This window comes from Tachypleus tridentatus, chromosome 7, assembly GCF_004210375.1.
Source record: "Tachypleus tridentatus isolate NWPU-2018 chromosome 7, ASM421037v1, whole genome shotgun sequence".
Classification (NCBI taxonomy): domain Eukaryota; kingdom Metazoa; phylum Arthropoda; class Merostomata; order Xiphosura; family Limulidae; genus Tachypleus; species Tachypleus tridentatus.
The window spans coordinates 122806728-122825603 of NC_134831.1; the positions used below are offsets into that span (position 1 = coordinate 122806728).

At 36.5% G+C, this 18876-nt stretch overlaps 1 protein-coding gene across 1 annotated transcript in view; it reads right to left on the reverse strand.

The window, feature by feature from the left end:
- Positions 1–2300: 2300 nt before the first annotated feature.
- Positions 2301–18876, reverse strand: part of LOC143256520 (uncharacterized) — an 82477-nt gene continuing 65901 nt past the window's right edge. The window contains exons 12-17 of the mRNA XM_076513859.1: positions 15514–15657; positions 14097–14168; positions 11448–11740; positions 9995–10174; positions 6833–7075; positions 2301–4823 (exon numbers count right to left, since the gene is read on the reverse strand). Coding sequence (XP_076369974.1) covers positions 2482–4823; positions 6833–7075; positions 9995–10174; positions 11448–11740; positions 14097–14168; positions 15514–15657 — 3274 coding nt within the window. The 3' untranslated portion in view covers positions 2301–2481. The remainder of the gene's footprint in view (positions 4824–6832; positions 7076–9994; positions 10175–11447; positions 11741–14096; positions 14169–15513; positions 15658–18876) is intronic.

The window sequence follows — 18876 nt, forward strand, 5'->3', positions numbered from 1 at the left end:
ACGAAGAGCACGTGTGTAACTTTGAAACTAACTTCGAACCTAAAAACTTGCTTGAATTATCACTTAGGTCCTGGTGGTAAATTTTAACACTTTAAAACTCGTAATGCTCGTTTTATATCTGGTTTAAATAACGAGAAAACTATCTGAGTAAGACGACTGGTTTTGTGATTGATATTATGCAGAACCTAGTTAGTTCTGAAACAGTTTGTTTGTTTGTTTTTAAATTTCGCACAAAGCTACTCGAGGGCTATCTGTGCTAGCCGTCCCTAATTTAGCAGTGTGAGACTAGAGGGAAGGCAGCTAGTCATCACCACCCACCGCCAACTCTTGGGCTACTTTTTTACCAACAAATAGTGGGATTGACCGTTACATTATAACGTCCCCACGGCTGAGAAGGCGAGCATGTTTGGCGCGACCGGAATGCGAACCCGCGACACTCAGATTACGAGTCGCACGCCTTAACACGCTTGGCCGTGCCGGGCCGGTTCTGAAACAGAACAGAACGTTTAGTTAGCTTACAACAACAACAACAAAGTTTTAAAACATCGGTGAAATTTCTGATTTAAAAAAACTGTGAGTACGTTGATCATTTTGTTAATAATTATTATATAATATCTGTGATTCTGGGAGCAACAGCCAAAAATAAACCAATATTCCATTGTTTATTATTGTCTAAGAATGACGCAGTAAAAACTGTCATAGGAGCTCGTCGTACTGTCTCCTACTTGTTTCAAAATCAACACTCTGAAAACATACTTTAGTCATTTTAGCTCCGTTTAACTTAAATAAAATTGGTTGATTTTTGTCGGAAATGTGTTGGATCTTTTGAATAAAAAAGATCTTTCCGTACAGTGTTTAAAAAGTCTTTATAATACATCAAAGTTCTCTACACTTTGTTTTTAGTATCTTGCAGCTAGTGCTGTTAAATGCTTATCGTTGAAGAGGCAAACTTGCTAATAAACATACTTACGTAAACATATGGTACAAATACAGGTACAGGTTGTCCCTTACTCAACAAAGAACAAACAATTCCTAACGCAATTTCGACGACGTAGATAGAAATAACTTTTCTTATATCTTCTAGAGAACATTAGAGTACACCAATAAATACCATAATCTAACCCCAATATCACTTCAGGAGAAGAAATAAACCTGATAAGAGTGAGGATTTTAACATGAGAGACAAAAGAAAAACCTTAAAAAAAAAAAAAAAGAGATGACAAACGCACTTGTTAAGTTGTTGTTTTGAATTAAGCACAAAGCTACACAATGGGCTATCTGTGCTCTGCCCACCACGGGTATCGAAACCCGGTTTTTAGTGTTGTAAGTCCGCAGACATACCGCTGAGCCACTGGTGGGCCGCACTTGTTAAGAGAACAAACTTAGTGACTACCAGATAAAAGAAAATATAATAATTATTCTTACCTGTATCAATGATTTGATAAATCGAACTGTGGTGTCAGAAGTTAGCAAAATTTAGAATAACAGAGTTACTATAACGGTCAACAATTTATTTGTATATTAACAACGGATAAGAAATTATACCAAGAGTAAAACCAATGGACCAAAGTACAGGAAATTTCAGGCGTTTCTTGACCTACTTCAATTAATAAGTTTCATTATCTAGCTAACTTTAAGATCATTAACCCTTATTCATAATATTGTCAATTTTGCTGTTAAAACGTTCACGATACAAGAATTACCTCTGTTAAATGTTAATTTAAAGCTGGTCATATAACACTTACTGCCTCTGTTTTTTTCTTAACTCACGTAAACGTTTTGGATCCGAGTTATCGATCATCAGTGTTTCTCTAAATACAGGCTTCGTGTATTGAAATTAAACATCAATGATAAATGAATTATATTATAATAATTGTATATATTTGTGACAAGAAAGTTTTATGTATTTCTTGCTATACGAATTGATAACAAAAAAAATAATGACCCATTCCCGTTATTCAGAATTTTTAGCTTTTTTTTAAACTCGTGAAACAATGGAGTTTATTGTTCACATTGTTGTTACTGTACGTTTTCTTCTAATTATTTTATAGCACTAAATCGGTTTGTTGGTCTATTTTTTTAATATCACGTATGTATCCAAATTAAAAATATCTATTAGTTAGACTGATATCTAAGAAAAAAACAACAACAATCCACTTACACGTTAAGCTAATGTTACCAGAGAAAAACGTTTCAAAGATATTTTCTTAGATGTGACTTAAGATTTTGTTTAACACTAGCTTCTTTAGTTTGAGAAATTCGAAAAGCATGATGTGAAACAAAACTATGCACTTATCGGCAAGACAACAACACTGCTTTATTATGCACGACAGAGCTTTCGAAAGAACTAGAACTTTGAAAACAGAATCTATTAACCTAATACAACGTAAGTTTACGAGGAATATTCTATATTTCACACTTATCACAGTATTATATGACTTAGTCGTCAGTGTAGGAAACGCTATCTGTGTATGTGTTACTCTAGCTTCCACTTTGTTCATGAGGGTCACCTACAGAATATTCCTCGTTGAATAGTCTAGAAGTGTTCTTCTGAGCATCAGGTTTCCCTGTAAAGCGTGTAGATTGAGCTACACCAATCTGAAAGGTAGACTGACCTTTTATCTCGTTGCAACTATCGTATACATCAGAGCTGGAGTATCTTTGAGCGGAACGATCCAGCTCTTTTGAAGATGACAGTTTCCATTCTGTAAAGTACTCAGGAAAATATTGATGTATTGTGATTTCAGTTTTAGAAGATGGCAAGTTTCCCGCGAGGCTAGCCGTCAAAGGGTAATGGCTTCTGAAGTTTAGTTTTTGGATTTTTGTTGTGTTTTGACCAGATAGAGATCTAACTAAATCTGGAAGGATTTTGAGTGAAAATTTGTTAAGGTAGTCGTCAGACGCTACTTTCCGGCTGGGATTCAACTTATCGTTGATTTTGATACTGGTCATGTTTTGGGATTTGGGATTATGTACATTATCAGCACTAACGAACAGGTGCGAAGGATCATGGGTGATGTCAGCGTTTATAAGGAGCACCCCTTGACCTTGTTGAACGTTTTCTTGCAACCACTGGCACACAACACCTCTCTCACCAGTTTTGTCTTCTTTGTTTGTTGATTCCTGGTTAATTGCGATTTGTGGATGGACAGTGACATTACCGCCTTGGTCATCTTGAGTGGAAGAATCGGGAACGGAGATATCGTGGGTGTTCGACGGGTCTACCTTTTGACCTCCCGTGGACTGACCACTAGACATAATTACTTGATCGTCTTTATAAACAGACATGTCGCTGGCCTCATCGTGGTTAGATTCTTCTAACGTGCTGTAAAAACGGTTAAATTTCTCTTCGAGGTCTTTGCTCTTCAAGGTTAAAGGTGGGCTTCTGGAACAACTTGGACACAGGACATCTTGTCGTAAAGAAGAAAATGGTGGAGACTTCTGAACTCTCCTTGCGTCGAATCCCACGGCTGTTTCTTTCTGGCCGCACGTTTCGTCCACTGCAGCTTGTCGGCAAAGACGAGGGACGCTCACTATATTACGCATCACAAGAGATGGCGGATCTCCAGTGATGGCTGCTTTCTCACGACCACTTCCCAGAGGCCGGCTTGAGATACTTGTTTCTACGGGACTCGAACATTCTCGTATTCCAGGAAATATCGGTCGTTGATTTGAGGTGTCGCTGCTGACGCTTGACCGGGACATTCGAAAAGTGGAAGTAGAGGAGGACTCCTGGCGACTGGAGGACATGTTAGAATCCTGTGAAAACTTTCGGGGGTCATTAGAGTGCCCTCCTCGTTCTAATAAACGTAGTGGAATATTGGTTTGTCTCCAACTATCTGAACGAGAAGAGAAATTTTCGCTTGAGATACTTGAGGCTCGCTTCGCTCCACGTTGAATGTTTTTCTGAATCTGCGCTATAGCATACGTATAGTCGTTAGTTTCCGATTCATCCACGTGATCCTGGCACATAAAATACCTCATAGCCAACCTTTTCCACCGGTTCCTTCTCCCTAACAACCCAGTTCCGTCACTGACCTTATGTACAGTGCAGCGACAAGACGGCACGTCACTTCCGGCACTCTTTTTTTCCACAGCGGAATTCGTGTTAGCTGGTGTGTGTCTGTTGGAAAAATTTGAGCTGTGACGATATCGACCAATCCCACGAGTCACCCGCGATTCCTCTATTCTCTTACAGATCAACACGCACTCTTTCTTAAACTGTTTAGTAAAAATAGCGTAAAGAAACGGATTGGCACAGCTGTTTAGAGGCAAAATAAATATGGTAAATATCTTGGCTTCTTCCAGAGAGACGAGATTCAGTCCGAAGACAGCCGTTAGAGAGAAGAATGCTATTGGAGCCCAACAAATAAAATCAGTAAAGACAAGAAGAGCCATTCGTTTAGCAATTCTCGAATCATTAGAATTCCAAGCTTGAGATCCCCTTATGGCACAATACATCCTCAAGTAACAGCCCATCAAAATAAGAAAAGCCACGCCGTTGATAAGAATCAAAAATACGACGTAAGTCAGAGAGGCCGCTAGCTCAGTGTCAAAAGGAAGACAGACAGCAAATCTTTTGTAATCACTAATCCCAAATAAAGGCATTAAAGCCATGGCCAGAGCAAATATCCATCCGCAGATCATGATGTAACCAGCGTGTTTGAGAGAAAGCCGTTTGTTGAGGTGCATGGCATGAGTGATTGCGTAGTTCCTTTCCAGGGTGATCACGGACAACGTGTATACTGATAGTTCAGTGCTAAATACTCCGAGAAAACCAGCTATTTGACAGCCTACCGATGTTTGCCAGGCAATGGCAAAACCTGTAATTATAACAAAATATCTGGTTATGAAATAAGCAAATGATTACTTTTGACATCAACAACTGACTTCGTGAACTTTGGTAACACAAAATTTTTTGTTTGTATCTAAGTGACAGGAATACGCGAACAAACAAGTTCAGAAAAGTATTATCTCTAAAAATCGCATAAAATTAAAAAATCTATATATCTATATATATATACGAGTGAACCTATTTTAATGAAAAAACATTTTTTTGTAGAAGTTTTAAGCAAAACTTCACAAAGGTTATCCGCACATAAACTAACCTTACTTTTATCTGACAGACCAGAGGGAAGGCTGGTAGACAAAAAAGCTGACCACTTGTTCTTGGGCTACTTTTGCCTAACTGAATAGTGGAATTTGACCTTCACTTTCTTATGTGCAGTACTCATGGACCCAAAGTCCTAAACTTATTTCTGTGGAAAACTGGACGCAAGTCCAGATCCTTTAGAGTGGATTCACAATTTGGGCACACTAATCATCTAGCCTCGTTCTACCCTAGTGTTTTCGTAAAACCAACAGTGAATCAAAATGTTTTTTTTTTACTTATAATGCATAACACAAGAAGCACCTGCTTTATATTTTAAATAACACGACAAAAAAGAGTTTTTTTTCAAGTTCTTGTCTTTATTTCTACATTGTAATTGTTAAGTGGCACACCGATGACATGGTGCTTAAGGGCATTCGACTTCACAACCTGCGGAATCCAGTCACCGAACGTAGTCTACTTTCAACTGTAGAAGAATTATAATGTGATGGTCAGCCCACAATTTGATTATAGTTGCTCAAGATTTCGCGGGGTGTTGACTAGCCTCTAGCCTCCTTCCATTTAGTCTCTCACTTCTAAATTAGAAACAGTTAGCGCAGGTAGACATAGTCCTCGATTAGCTTTGCGCGAAATAGAATGAAATAGAACAACAGAAAAAGACATAGGGCTTGAATTTTTTCGTAAAGCTACACGAGGGCTACTTGCGCTAGCAGTTCCTAATTTAGCAGTGTAAGACTAGAGGGATGGCATCTAGTCATCACCACCCTCCGCCAACTCTTGGGCTACTATTTTACCAACGAATAGCGCAGAGGACCGTCACATTATATCGCCCTCCCCGGCTGAAAAGGCAAGCATATTTAGTGCAACCGGGATTCGAACCTGCAACCCTCGGATTACGAGTAGAGCGCCTTAACCACCTGGTAATGCTGGGCCCAAGACATAGGGAAGATGTCATGGAGCAAACAGTACTTAAAACCTTAAAACCTCGGAACAACTACTATATGTCTGAGGAAAATAATCAAATATATATTTTAATTTGACTTAAAGTGTTGACCTGAATACATCTAACACTACATACTGAAATGATTCAAAAAGTTCGTACAGAATTTTATTTCGCTGCCGTCTAATGAACACCATCTTTGTACTAAATGTAATTATAAACGAAAATGACATAAACATGATTTAATTTGACTTGAATTATTAGCTGAGATATATCAAACGCTACACATTTAGTGTTTCAAAAATTTCTTACAGAATATTAAGGCCCGGCATGGCCAGGTTGGTTAAGGCGTTCGACTCGTAATTTGAGGGTCACGGGTTCGAATCACATCACACTAAACATGCTCGCCCTTTCAGCCGCATGGTAGTTATAAAGTGACGGTCAATCCCACTATTCGTTGGTAAAAGAGTAGCCCAAGTGTTGGCGGTGGGTGGTGACGACTAGCTTCCTTCTCTCTAGTCTTACATTAGGAACGGCTAGCTCAGATAGCCCTCGTGTAGCTTTGCGCGAAATTCAAAACAAACCCAACAAAAACGGTTCAATGTAAAAATAAAGAACGTAATTGTTTTTCAAACCACATTTATTTATAAGGAAATGAAATTGTAATTTAACCTTACTTAACAGCTTTTCGTAATCTTAATGCGACACACTACCAGTAATAATACTGTATTGATAAAATCAGGTTGTGAACACATAATTTTATTGAGGTAGCATCGGTGTACTCACTCGAAACTCTCCAAGGGTTGAAGCGTCTACAACTGCCAAAATTCCTAAATAAACACCCATACAAAAGTCCGCTACTGCCAGATTGCAGACCAAAAATCTGGGAACATCCATTTTGCTCCTGCCACAAAGAAGAACAATAACAACGACTCCGTTTCCCAACATAGCAAGCAGGAAAACAATCCAGACTCCGCATCGTAGAGACCACCAGTCAAAGAGATCTTTGCAAGGCATAAATGGACCTGCGAACCATCCAGAAGAGAAGACAATATAAATGTTTCGTTTCTCTCAGTTTTTTTTTAACTACTCTTTAAATTTGATATTCTACTTAACAGCTAGGACTGGCAGTTAAGACGCTCTTCACGCAATCTGAGTGTTACGGTGTCGAATCCCCTTCACCGAATACGCTCTTTCAGTCATGAGGGCTTATAATACTACAATCAATCCCACTGTTTGTTGGTAAAATCAGCCCATGAGTTGACGGTAGGTAGTGTTGACTTAGCTACCTTTTCTCTAGTCTATCACTACTGGCCCGGCATGGCCAAGCGCGTAAGGCGCGCGACTCGTAAACCGAGGGTCACGGGTTCGTGCCCGCGTCGAGCCAAATATGCTCGCCCTCCCAGCCGTGGGGACGTTATAATGTGACGCTCAATCCCACTTTTCGTTGGTAAAAGAGTAGCCCAAGAGTTGGCGGTGGGTGGTGATGACTAGCTGCCTTCCCTCTAGTCTTACACTGCTAAATTAGGGACGGCTAGCACAGATAGCCCTCGAGTAGCTTTGTGCGAAATTCCAAAACAAACAAACAAACTATCACTACTAAATTAGGAACCGCTAACGCAGATAGCTCTCGTGTAAATTTGGGCGAAATTCAAACAAAACTTAAAACCGAGTTTTGCTTGTTGTTAAGTGCGAAGCTACACAATGGGCTATCTGTGTTGTGCTTATGAGAGGTATCGAAATTCATTCAATTTTTAGCATTGTAAGCCCTCAGACTTATCGCTGAGCCACTGGGGAGTGAAGAGATGTACTTGGAACTAATTTCATGTTGCTATATGATCTTTCTCAAGATGATTTACTCATTAAGTACAAAAAGAAATGAGTTCAAACAACGTTCTATAAAAAACCACGACAATATGAGTACTTTAGGAAAGTGTTTCTTGTAGAAAAGGCGTGGTGACCAACATGTCCACCTTCTGGAGAGTCGTGGTGACCAACATGACCACCTTCTGAAGAGTCGTGGTGACCAACATGTCCACCTTCTGGAGAGTCGTGGTGACCAACATGTCCACCTTCTGGAGAGTCGTGGTGACCAACATGTCCACCTTCTGGAGAATCGTGGTGACCAACATGTCCACCTTCTGGAGAGTCGTGGTGACCAACATGTCCACCTTCTGGAGAGTCGTGGTGACCAACATGTCCACCTTCTGAAGAGTCGTGGTGACCAACATGTCCACCTTCTGGAGAGTCGTGGTGACCAACATGTCCACCTTCTGGAGAGTCGTGGTGACCAACATGTCCACCTTCTGGAGAGTCGTGGTGACCAACATGTCCACCTTCTGAAGAGTCGTGGTGACCAACATGTCCACCTTCTGAAGAGTCGTGGTGACCAACATGTCCACCTTCTGGAGAGTCGTGGTGACCAACATGTCCACCTTCTGAAGAGTCGTGGTGACCAACATGTCCACCTTCTGGAGAGTCGTGGTGACCAACATGTCCACCTTCTGGAGAGTCGTGGTGATCAGAATTTACCGATATTGGTTTCTTTGTCATTAAAACCAAGTAACTGTGTTTCTGGCATTTGTACTAAAGTTTTCATCTGCTGTTCTTAATTTTGAACTACAGATCGGATGGTTTGTTTTGAATTTCGCGCAAAGCTACATGAGAGCTCTCTGCAAAGGGAAGGCAGCTAGTTATCACTACTCACCACCAGCTCTTGGGCTACTCTTTTACCAACGAATAGTAGGATTGATAGTGACTTTATAATGCCCCCATGGACGAAAAGGCATTGTATATTAAGCACATTACTATAAAATTTACCTTAAAAATAGAAACGTTTCTCAGTGCAGTATAAATCTCGACGTTCCGAGAGCAGAAATTTGTCGATTTTGTTGTTGTTTTGAATTAAGCACAAAGCTACACAATGGGCTGTCTGTGCTCTGCCCATCACGGGTATCGAAACCCGGTTTTTAGCGCTGTAAGTCAGCAGACATACCGCTGAGCCACTGGGGGACGTTTATCGATTTAAAAATGTGCCCACTCTGAAATATTCGGCGATATTATGTTTGTAATAAAATGTGATCAAAGTTCGTTGGTAGAAACAGTTGAACACTTGGGCTTGGAGAACAAATAGCAAGATATATTGAAGGTATTAAAAATTACATAGTAATATTGATAGTAGTAGAAAATCAAGTGTTTGTAGTCAAGAAAGGGACAGGAATTTTTATAATAGTATTCGGGCTAAAACATCATAACAGAGTGACAACAATAATGCCCCTAATACTGTCAGATTAGAATTAGTGTATCTACCATTACTACAAATTGTCTCTTTATCGTTAAATTATCAATGTTCGTATGACTGTAGACACTGTCAGAGTAACTTAGTTGTATTAAAGATTTGAATATCGTAACAGTGATAATAGGTATGGATTGTTAAAGCAGAAGACAGTAAAAAATAATGTTATAGAGACTAACATTATTTATGTTAATATTATAAAGACTAACATTATTTATGTTATGTTAATGTTATAAAGATTAACATTATTTATGTTAATGTTTATAAAGATTAACTTTATTTATGTTAATGTTATAAAGACTAACATTATGTTAATGTTATAAAGATTAACATTATTTATGTTAATGTTATAAAGACTAGCATTATTTATGTTAATGTTATAAAGACTAGCATTATTTATGCTAATGGTATAAAGATTATAAAACCTTTGGAATATATATATATTTGTGACAGAGAAAACATTATGTTTCTATCGAACTTATGTGAAGATGAAAATAAATATAATACCATAATCGTATAGCTAGAAGGGTAATAAATATAAATAAATAAATAATAAATTTTAACAATGTTATTAACACTGGAAATGTATTGTTGAACTGTCAACACTGTAGCATCATGTCCAAAGTAAAATAAGTTGTTTAATACACACCTGGTTCAGGTATACACTTGACTGGGTAGGTGGTAAGTAGAGTCTCTTCATTGTTATATCCTGAATAATCTTCAATGTATTCTTCGACGTAAGTATTTACGTCGTCAGGAGCAATGTAATCCGAACCTCTCGATTTCCACAGAACATCAGCAAATTCGCCAAATTGAGATGAAAAGTTTGCTGTAAAAAACATTCGTTATTGTTTATATATATATATAACACCATGTTGTTTTATAAAGTTCTAGAAAGTTAGAAACACTGACATTTAATCTGAATGTTTGTTTGTATTTTGAATTTCGCGCAAAGCTACTCGAGAGCTATCTGCGCTAGCCGTTCCGACGTTAGCAGTGTGAGACTAGAGGGAAGGCAGTTAGTCATCACTACCCACCGCCAACTCTTGAGCTACTCTTTTACTAACGAATAGTGGGATTGACCGAACATTGTAACGCCCTCACGGCTGAAAGGGAAAGTATGTTTGGTGTGACGGGGATTCGAACCCGACCTAATCTGGATGTTACGAGCTGAACAAATTATAATATTTTATTAATTTTTGTTCATGGATGTTCGTTTTAATCGCTAATTATTTTAGAATAATGCCTCAGTACCTTCCAGAGTTCTGTATCATCGTTTCATAATTAAGCTTCTAGAAATGGATTAAAACATGAATCACATTTGGTAATAACGTTATTTACTAAATTAAAACATAAAAAAGATATTTTATTGTTTATTAATTTTAGTGATTTAATCAAGTGTAAAATACGTATTAATATTTCTTATTTTGTAGTTTATTTAAGAAAAAGAAACGTATCATTATCTCGCAGATTTGATATCCTATAATGTTTATATTGTAGCCGATTTCATTTAGATCGTTTAACTTGTGCGTGTGTTTTCTTATAGCAAAGCCCCATCAGACTATCTGCTAAGTCCATCGAGGGGAAATCGAACCCCTGATTTTAATGTTGTAAATCTGTAGATCTATCGCTGTATTAGCGTGATACCGTTCAACTTGTGTTCGGTTTTCATGATTTTTTTGTTTTAAATTTAGCGCAAAGCTACACGAGGGCAATCTGCGCTAGCCGTCTCTACTTTAGCAGTGAAGGACTAGAGAAAAGGCAGCTAGTTATCACACCAAATTTCGAGTTACTCATTTACCAACGTGTAGTGGGATTGACTGTTAGATTATAACGCCCCCACGGCTGAAAGGGCAAGCATGTTTGGTGTCATAGGCTTGATCAAACAATCAAATTGTACAGTTTTTGTACTATTAGCACTGATGAAGCCTTAATGGGAAAAAAATTAGTTAGAATAAAAGTTTTTTTTTTATATTATGAGCTGAATATTAAAGGTCGTTTTTGACGCTTTTGCCAAAATATCTCAACCTGTCCAGCAAACATTATAAATTCTAAAAGAAAACTAAATATTCATCAGACAATGGTACATAAAGAAACTCTACCGTAGTCCGGCCAAACGGTTGAAATATTACTATTCCAAATACTCATGTCCACTTCATCCTCGGACAGCCACACTATTGTCTCTTGCAGTGAGATAGGGACTGGAGTGGACTTTGGAATAACGTCTATGAAAGCGCAGCAGTGATAGGAATACGACAGAGCCAAAGTATGGATCCGGGGGAAGGAATCGGGAGAAAGAAAATCCTTCAGGTTAGGATTGTTGAATGTTTTAAGTTGACGTAAATTTTGTAAACCTTTGGTTGGAAGTACAGAGAAGTGGTTGTTTCCAAGATTTCTGAAATTAGAAAAAATATACCCAGTCAAACAGAATAGTATCCCATAACCGTGATTCTAGAAGTCTTAAATTAAATGGGTGATGTAATATAATGTTAAGTTATAAAACACGCGCTTTGAAAAACACGTTTTTTTTATACCTAGAGACACGATGAAGATGTTTCAAAGAATGGATATTGTAAGCTGTTTCCAGATAACTGTAGACAAGGAAAGGTTACCAGGGAAGGAAAAGTAATTATAACCAAACATTCCTTAATTATGTATGTAATATTGTCTACATAAAAGGTCAAGATAACTCTGATTTTGTTATGATATTAAATGAATTATACAATGTTTACAAATAAGTCCTCTTTAACATACTTTATGTTAATGATAAAGAAACTTATTTAAAAGATACCTGTATAACTGTGTTTGAAGACATCTTTGGTTGTAGTTAAAGGCAAAATTTACACGAGGGGCTCTCTGTACTGTTCCTCTCACCACGAATTTTTCTTCTTTTTAGCATTGTAAATTTTCAGACATACAGCTGAGCTACTGGTGTGTGTGGGGTGAGGGGGTGGGGAGAGCGTTTGTAGAAATACCGAGAGAGTCTTATTTCATTTCATATAGTAATAATTCGAATAAAACAAATATATATAAGTATAGGGAAGACATTACAACTCTATCAGCGTGGATGTAACTTCTGTAATCATCTTACTCTGTGACTCAAAGTAAACATTTCATGAACAGAAACAAATCAAACATATATTTTGACAGAAATAAATTGATTCACCTGTAAACAATTAACAAAATCAAAACCTGTATATTTTTATTTAATAGTGACGAAATAAGGTATCTGATAATTTTAGCAGAAAATAACATACGACTACTGAAATTATTTAATATTTTAAATAATGTGTAAATAAACACTTTTCTTATTGTGACGCGTTCCTGGTTTTTAATCATGTTTTTCGTGGACTGTTCTAATAACCATACATATATGTGTTTTAATAAGAGCTTTGAGGCCTTTAAAACCTTAATGAAGACATAATATTTTTACACAAAAATGTTTTAAATCGAGTGTCTTCCAGAGGCACAGCAGCATGTTTGTGGATTTACAACGCTAAAAACCAGGTTTCGATACCCGTGGTGGTCAGAGCACAGATAGACCGTTGTATAGCTTTGTGCTTACCTACAAACAAACATTTCAGTAGAAAAGATTTTCTTTACTCTATAAATTAATTACTTTAATTTTTGATACTTTGCATATCTTTGATGGGAAAAAACGAAACTGAATTTATAAGAGGTTATCAAATAACAATTGAGCTGAAATCAAAATTGAAAACGGACGGTTTTAAGTACACTGCTAACACATTTCTGAGTTACTTGTAGTGTTTTCGTTGTGACCAGAAACAAGATTAACGTATCGAACTTCAGGGTTATTCAGATGAAACTTATCCTGTTCTGTCAAAGTGACCTGAAGACATCTTAGATTAAAACGCTCTTTTTACGTGTAAAAATTAACAAATTTTGAGAGAAATCAATGAAAACACGCAAAAAATATTTAGTAAAGTAAAAATAGACAGAGATAGAAAAATCTAAGACCCACCATCTAGACTCATGATTGTTGTACTAAAAATCTTGTAGTCCAAAGGTACAATAACATTAAAGTAATTGTAAAAGGAAACATTGGCTCTAATCGGGAATTGGGTGTGAATTACTACAAATAAGTAAACGAGAAATGAATTCCACTAATTTCTTTTTTAGTGTACCTCAGAAACAGTAATATAAGGACAAAACCATTCGGTAAATGTACTACTCAAGTAGTTTAACGTTCCTCATTACGTAACAATGACATTAATCAGGTAGCTTAACGTTCCTCATTACGTAACAATGACATTAATCAGGTAGCTTAACGTTCCTCATTACGTAAAATATCATTGATCAGGTAGCTTAACGTTCCTCATTACGTAAAATATCATTGATCAGGTAGCTTAACGTTCCTCATTACGTAACAATGCCATTAGTCAGATAGCTTAACGTTTCTCATTACGTAACAATGTCATTAATCAGGTAGCTTAACGTTCCTCATTACGTAAAATATCATTGATCAGGTAGTTTGATCAGGTAGTTTAACGTTCTTCGTTACGCAATAATGTCACTTATCAGGTAGCTTAACGTTCTTCGTTACGTAACAATGTCATTAATCAGGTAGTTTAACGTTCTTTATTTCATGTAATATTCGACGTTTGCGAAATCACAGGATACCTTAACGTTAAGCTCTGTCCGTGTAAGCTTTTTTCTATTTTGAAAACTACTGAATTTTCTTCCATATGAATATTCAATAATAACTTTTATTTCCATAAAAATCAACTTACAAATCTCGAAGTCCGGTCACTGGCACAAAAGCATCATAATCAATATATACAATGCGGTTGTTCTTCAAATCTCTAAAACAAAGAATTGATCTTTAGTAATGCATAACATACATATAATTATATGTTTCCAAGAGAAGTTTTATTGTTTCAAATTAGTATTGAGAAGTAATTGATTTGCGAGGTCGGGAAATCATAATGATTCGGTTTGGTTTGGTTTGAATTTCGCGCAAAGCTACACGATGGCTATCTGCGTTAGCCGTCCTTAATTTAGCAGTGTAAGATTAGAAAGAAGGCAGCTAGTCATCAACATCCAACGCCAATTCTTGGGCTGCTCTTTTACCAACGAATAGTGGGATTGACCATCACATTATAGTGCATCCATGGCTGAAAGGGCGAGCATGTTTGGTGCGATGGGGATTTGAACCCACGACCCTCGGATTACGAGTCAAGTGCCTTAACCACCTGGCCATGTAGGGCCGAAATCTTTAGGTGGGTCCACATAATGCAGCGCAGATACAACCATTACTCTACAGGTTCTCTTTATTGTCTTCTCGTTTCCCAACCTTGAGTAGCTCTGGCAGTTTCGTCAAAATGTTCTTTCGCAAACAGATAATACTGTCATGCCTTTATCCGAAAACAACAGAAATATTTAAAGCAATAATCATAACAACAAACCAAGAAATTATTAAATATGTCGATAAAATAGAGTTAATCTTGTTCTAGAGCCAACAGTATGAGCAGAACAGTCGTAAAATCTTATAGAAGAGCATGCGAAACGAGTAGAAATCATATACGTATGCATTCAAGTGTAATGTTTTCATGCCTTGTTAAAAATTTCTCCTTTATTGTGCGTTTTGTTTTTTAAATTGAAGAAATGTATTAGTTCACATTCATGGTGGTTCAAACGATTCTTGGCCCATAAAATATGTAAGATCATTCAGCGCTTAAGAATGAACATTATTATGTATTCTTAAATGTTGAATGTTTTTACTTAATTTATGAAATCTGTCCACAAATACTGTCATATAATATACTGATGTTAGGCTTAGATTGACAAATAACAACTATTACCATTTGATGTTATATATCAAATATTATCTACACAAAGTAGATTCAAATGTGAAGAAACTATTTTTGGTGTCACTCTATATAAATGATGTTTTATAAAAATATAACCAACTGTAACTTTTGTGTCACTATATACGCAAGTAAATCATGTTTCATAAAAAAAATATAATCATTCCGCATTGTTATACTTTTTTCTGTTGTTAGATGACTTGGTAATTTAGTTTCAGTTTTAATGTATTACAGCAAAGTTATGTTATATACCACACAGGGTTTACTGAACTAAACAAACATACGAGAAAATGTTTACCTCTACAATACAATAAGAAATATAAGATTTTCTTATACTTACAATACTTGAAGACTTGTTAATCCAACAAATGTATTCTGGAAGATGCGCTCGATAAAATTATTACCAAGAAAGAGATCGATTAAAGCATTTTGAGTTCTGAATGAGAATTCTCCCAGGTATTCAATATGGTTGTAGCTCAAATCTCTAAGACATAAAAATATTTTTATTTCATAGATTCTTCGGTGGAGATATTCGCCATGTTTTGTGAAACCTAAGAGCTACATCACGTACAATAACTTTCATACTAGTATGTTGTTCATAACCTCAAGTTTAGCGAAGACTACTAATTAACTAAAAAGATAAGTGAACTGTTTAATTCATGACGATATCAACTAATAGTTAACTTACAACTTGTTTCCGTAAGTTGAGAGTTAACCTGAAACGTAAACATGTATTGTTTGCTTGTTTTTTTGAATATTTCCGCCAGTGGTTCCAAATTTAGCATTGTAACACTAGAGGGAAGACAGCTAGTAATCACCACACACTGCCAATTGTTGGAGTACTCTTTTACCAACGAATAGTGGGATTAACCATCACATTATAATGCCCCCACGACGGAAAGGGCGAGCATGTTTGGTTTAACGATAATTTTAACCCGCGACCCTCAGATTACGAGTCGAGCGCCCTAACCACCTAGCCATGTCGGGCCTTAAACATTTATAGAAGACTTGATGTCTAAAACAAATCTTTTGGAAGAAAACTCGAACTTGATTTAACACTGCCTCCTAAGAAACAGCAAAATATTTCTTAAAGAAACTCTTCTTTCGAGTTATTCATAAATACGGTTTATTAGTAAACAATCGTTAAAGTAGGAAATAACACTAGTGACGAAACTTCGTAATTTCCAGAAACATCTAATAAATATTATTATTTATAAAGTTTATACACAAAGTTAGAGTTACTTGACTGTCCTATCGCCCGTAAACCGAAAACTACTCATCTCCTGTAAAGCATTACTACAGTGCTAATAACAACACTAGGATAGCTTTACAATATCTCCTGTAAAGCACTGCTACAGTGCTAATAACAACATTAGACTAGCATTAAAATATTTCCTCTAAAGCATTACCACAGTGCTAATAACAACATTGGAATAGTGTTAAATTATCTCCTGTAAAACATTACTACAGTGCTAATAATAACATTGGAATAGTGTTAAAATATCTCCTGTAAAACATTACCACAGTGCTATTAATAACATTGGAATAGTGTTAAAATATCTCCTGCAAAACATTACTACAGTGCTAATAATAACATTGGAGCAGCCGTAAATATCTTCTGTAAAGCATTACTACAGTGCTAATAACAACATTAGACTAGCATTAAAATATTTCCTCTAAAGCATTACCACAGTGCTAATAACAACATTGGAATAGTGTTAAATTATCTCCTGTAAAACATTACTACAGTGCTAATAATAACAATTGGAATAGTGTTAAAATATCTCCTGTAAAACATTACCACAGTGCTATTAATAACATTGGAATAGTGTTAAAATATCTCCTGTAAAACATTACTACAGTGCTAATAATAACATTGGAGCAGCCGTAAATATCTTCTGTAAAGCATTACTACAGTGCTAATAACAACATTAGTTTTACAATATTACTACAGTACTAATAACAACACTGGAGTAGCGATAAAATATCTCCTGTAAAACATTACTACAGTATTAATAACAACACTAAAATAGCTTTACAATATCTCCTGTAAAGCATTACTACAGTGTTAATAACAACATTAGAGTAGCATTAAAATATTTCCTCTAAAGCATTACCACAGTGCTAATAACAACACTGGAGTAGCGATAAAATATCTCCTGTAAAACATTACTACAGTATTAATAACAACACTAAAATAGCTTTACAATATCTCCTGTAAAGCATTACTACAGTGTTAATAACAACATTAGAGTAGCATTAAAATATTTCCTCTAAAGCATTACCACAGTGCTAATAACAACATTGGAATAGTGTTAAATTATCTCCTGTAAAACATTACTACAGTGCTAATAATAACATTGGAATAGTGTTAAAATATCTCCTGTAAAACATTACTACAGTGCTAATAATAACATTGGAATAGTGTTAAAATATCTCCTGTAAAATATTGCTTCAGTGCTAATAACATTGGAGCAGTCGTAAATATCTTCTGTAAAACATTACTACAGTGCTAATAACAACATTGGAATAGTGTTAAAATATCTCCTGTAAAACATTACTACAGTATTAATAACAACACTAAAATAGCGTTAAATATCTTCTGTAAAGCATTACTAAAGTGCTAATAACAACAATGGTATAGAACCAAGATGCTATGAAAGCTGTGAACAAAAGGAACAACCCATAAACGAGGCTTCTTATTCTAAGTGTAATAAACCGTAGTTGGACAAATTGGATCTGTTGTTGATTCAGCTTTCATAATGATCGCTCCATACCACTAGGTGTAGTTGTGGCATAAATTAGATAAACAGTGGTTGCTTTTAAAGGAAATCGCTAAATACTTAGGTGTTTTGGTGTGATGTGGGATTAGAACCTGCAACCTTCAACTTGCGAGGAAAGTGCCCTTACCACCTGGCCATGTTGTGTCAAGACGTTGCTGCTCAACTCCACATTACAGGGGCTGTCAAGACGTTGCTGGTTGACTCCACATTACAGGAGCTATTTAAACGTTGCTAGTTGACTCCAGATTACAGGAGCTATCTAAATGTTGCTGGTCGACTCCACATTATACGGACTGTCAAAGCGTTGCTGGTCGACTTGAGATTACAGGAGCTATCTAAACGTTGTTGATTGACTCCAGATTACAGGAGCTATTTAAGCATTGCTGGTTGACTTCACATTACAAGAGCTGTCAAGACGGTGCTGATCGACTCCACATAATGCGCTGTCAAAACGATGCTGGTCGACTCCACATAATGCGAACTGTCAAAACGTTGCTGGGATGAGGGAGCGAGCGATCAGCTCACATTTCTGTCGTTTCTTGTTGTAGTTTACATCACGTATATCGTGACGGGCCCGATACCTTGATAGACACGAAGTATTGTATCAAACACGAAGCACAACCTTTTGAAATTCTGACTACAAATACTCTTCATCAATGTCGTCATGTTCTCTCACAGTACAATGAAAAGTCGTCATACAGAACGGTTTTCCTGGTAGTAAATAATTTTGGCGCTGCAATCGGCTATCTTATCATTTCGTTAGTTAATCTATCAAATATTCCAATCCTGTGATAATAAATTTTTAAGCTTTGAGCGTTGGTGTTGAACAATTAATAATTAATGTTAGGTTCGGATCAAAGCAAGCTACGTGCTCAGACGAAAACTAAACTTTAATTTTAAACTAGTATAGCTAATTAAAG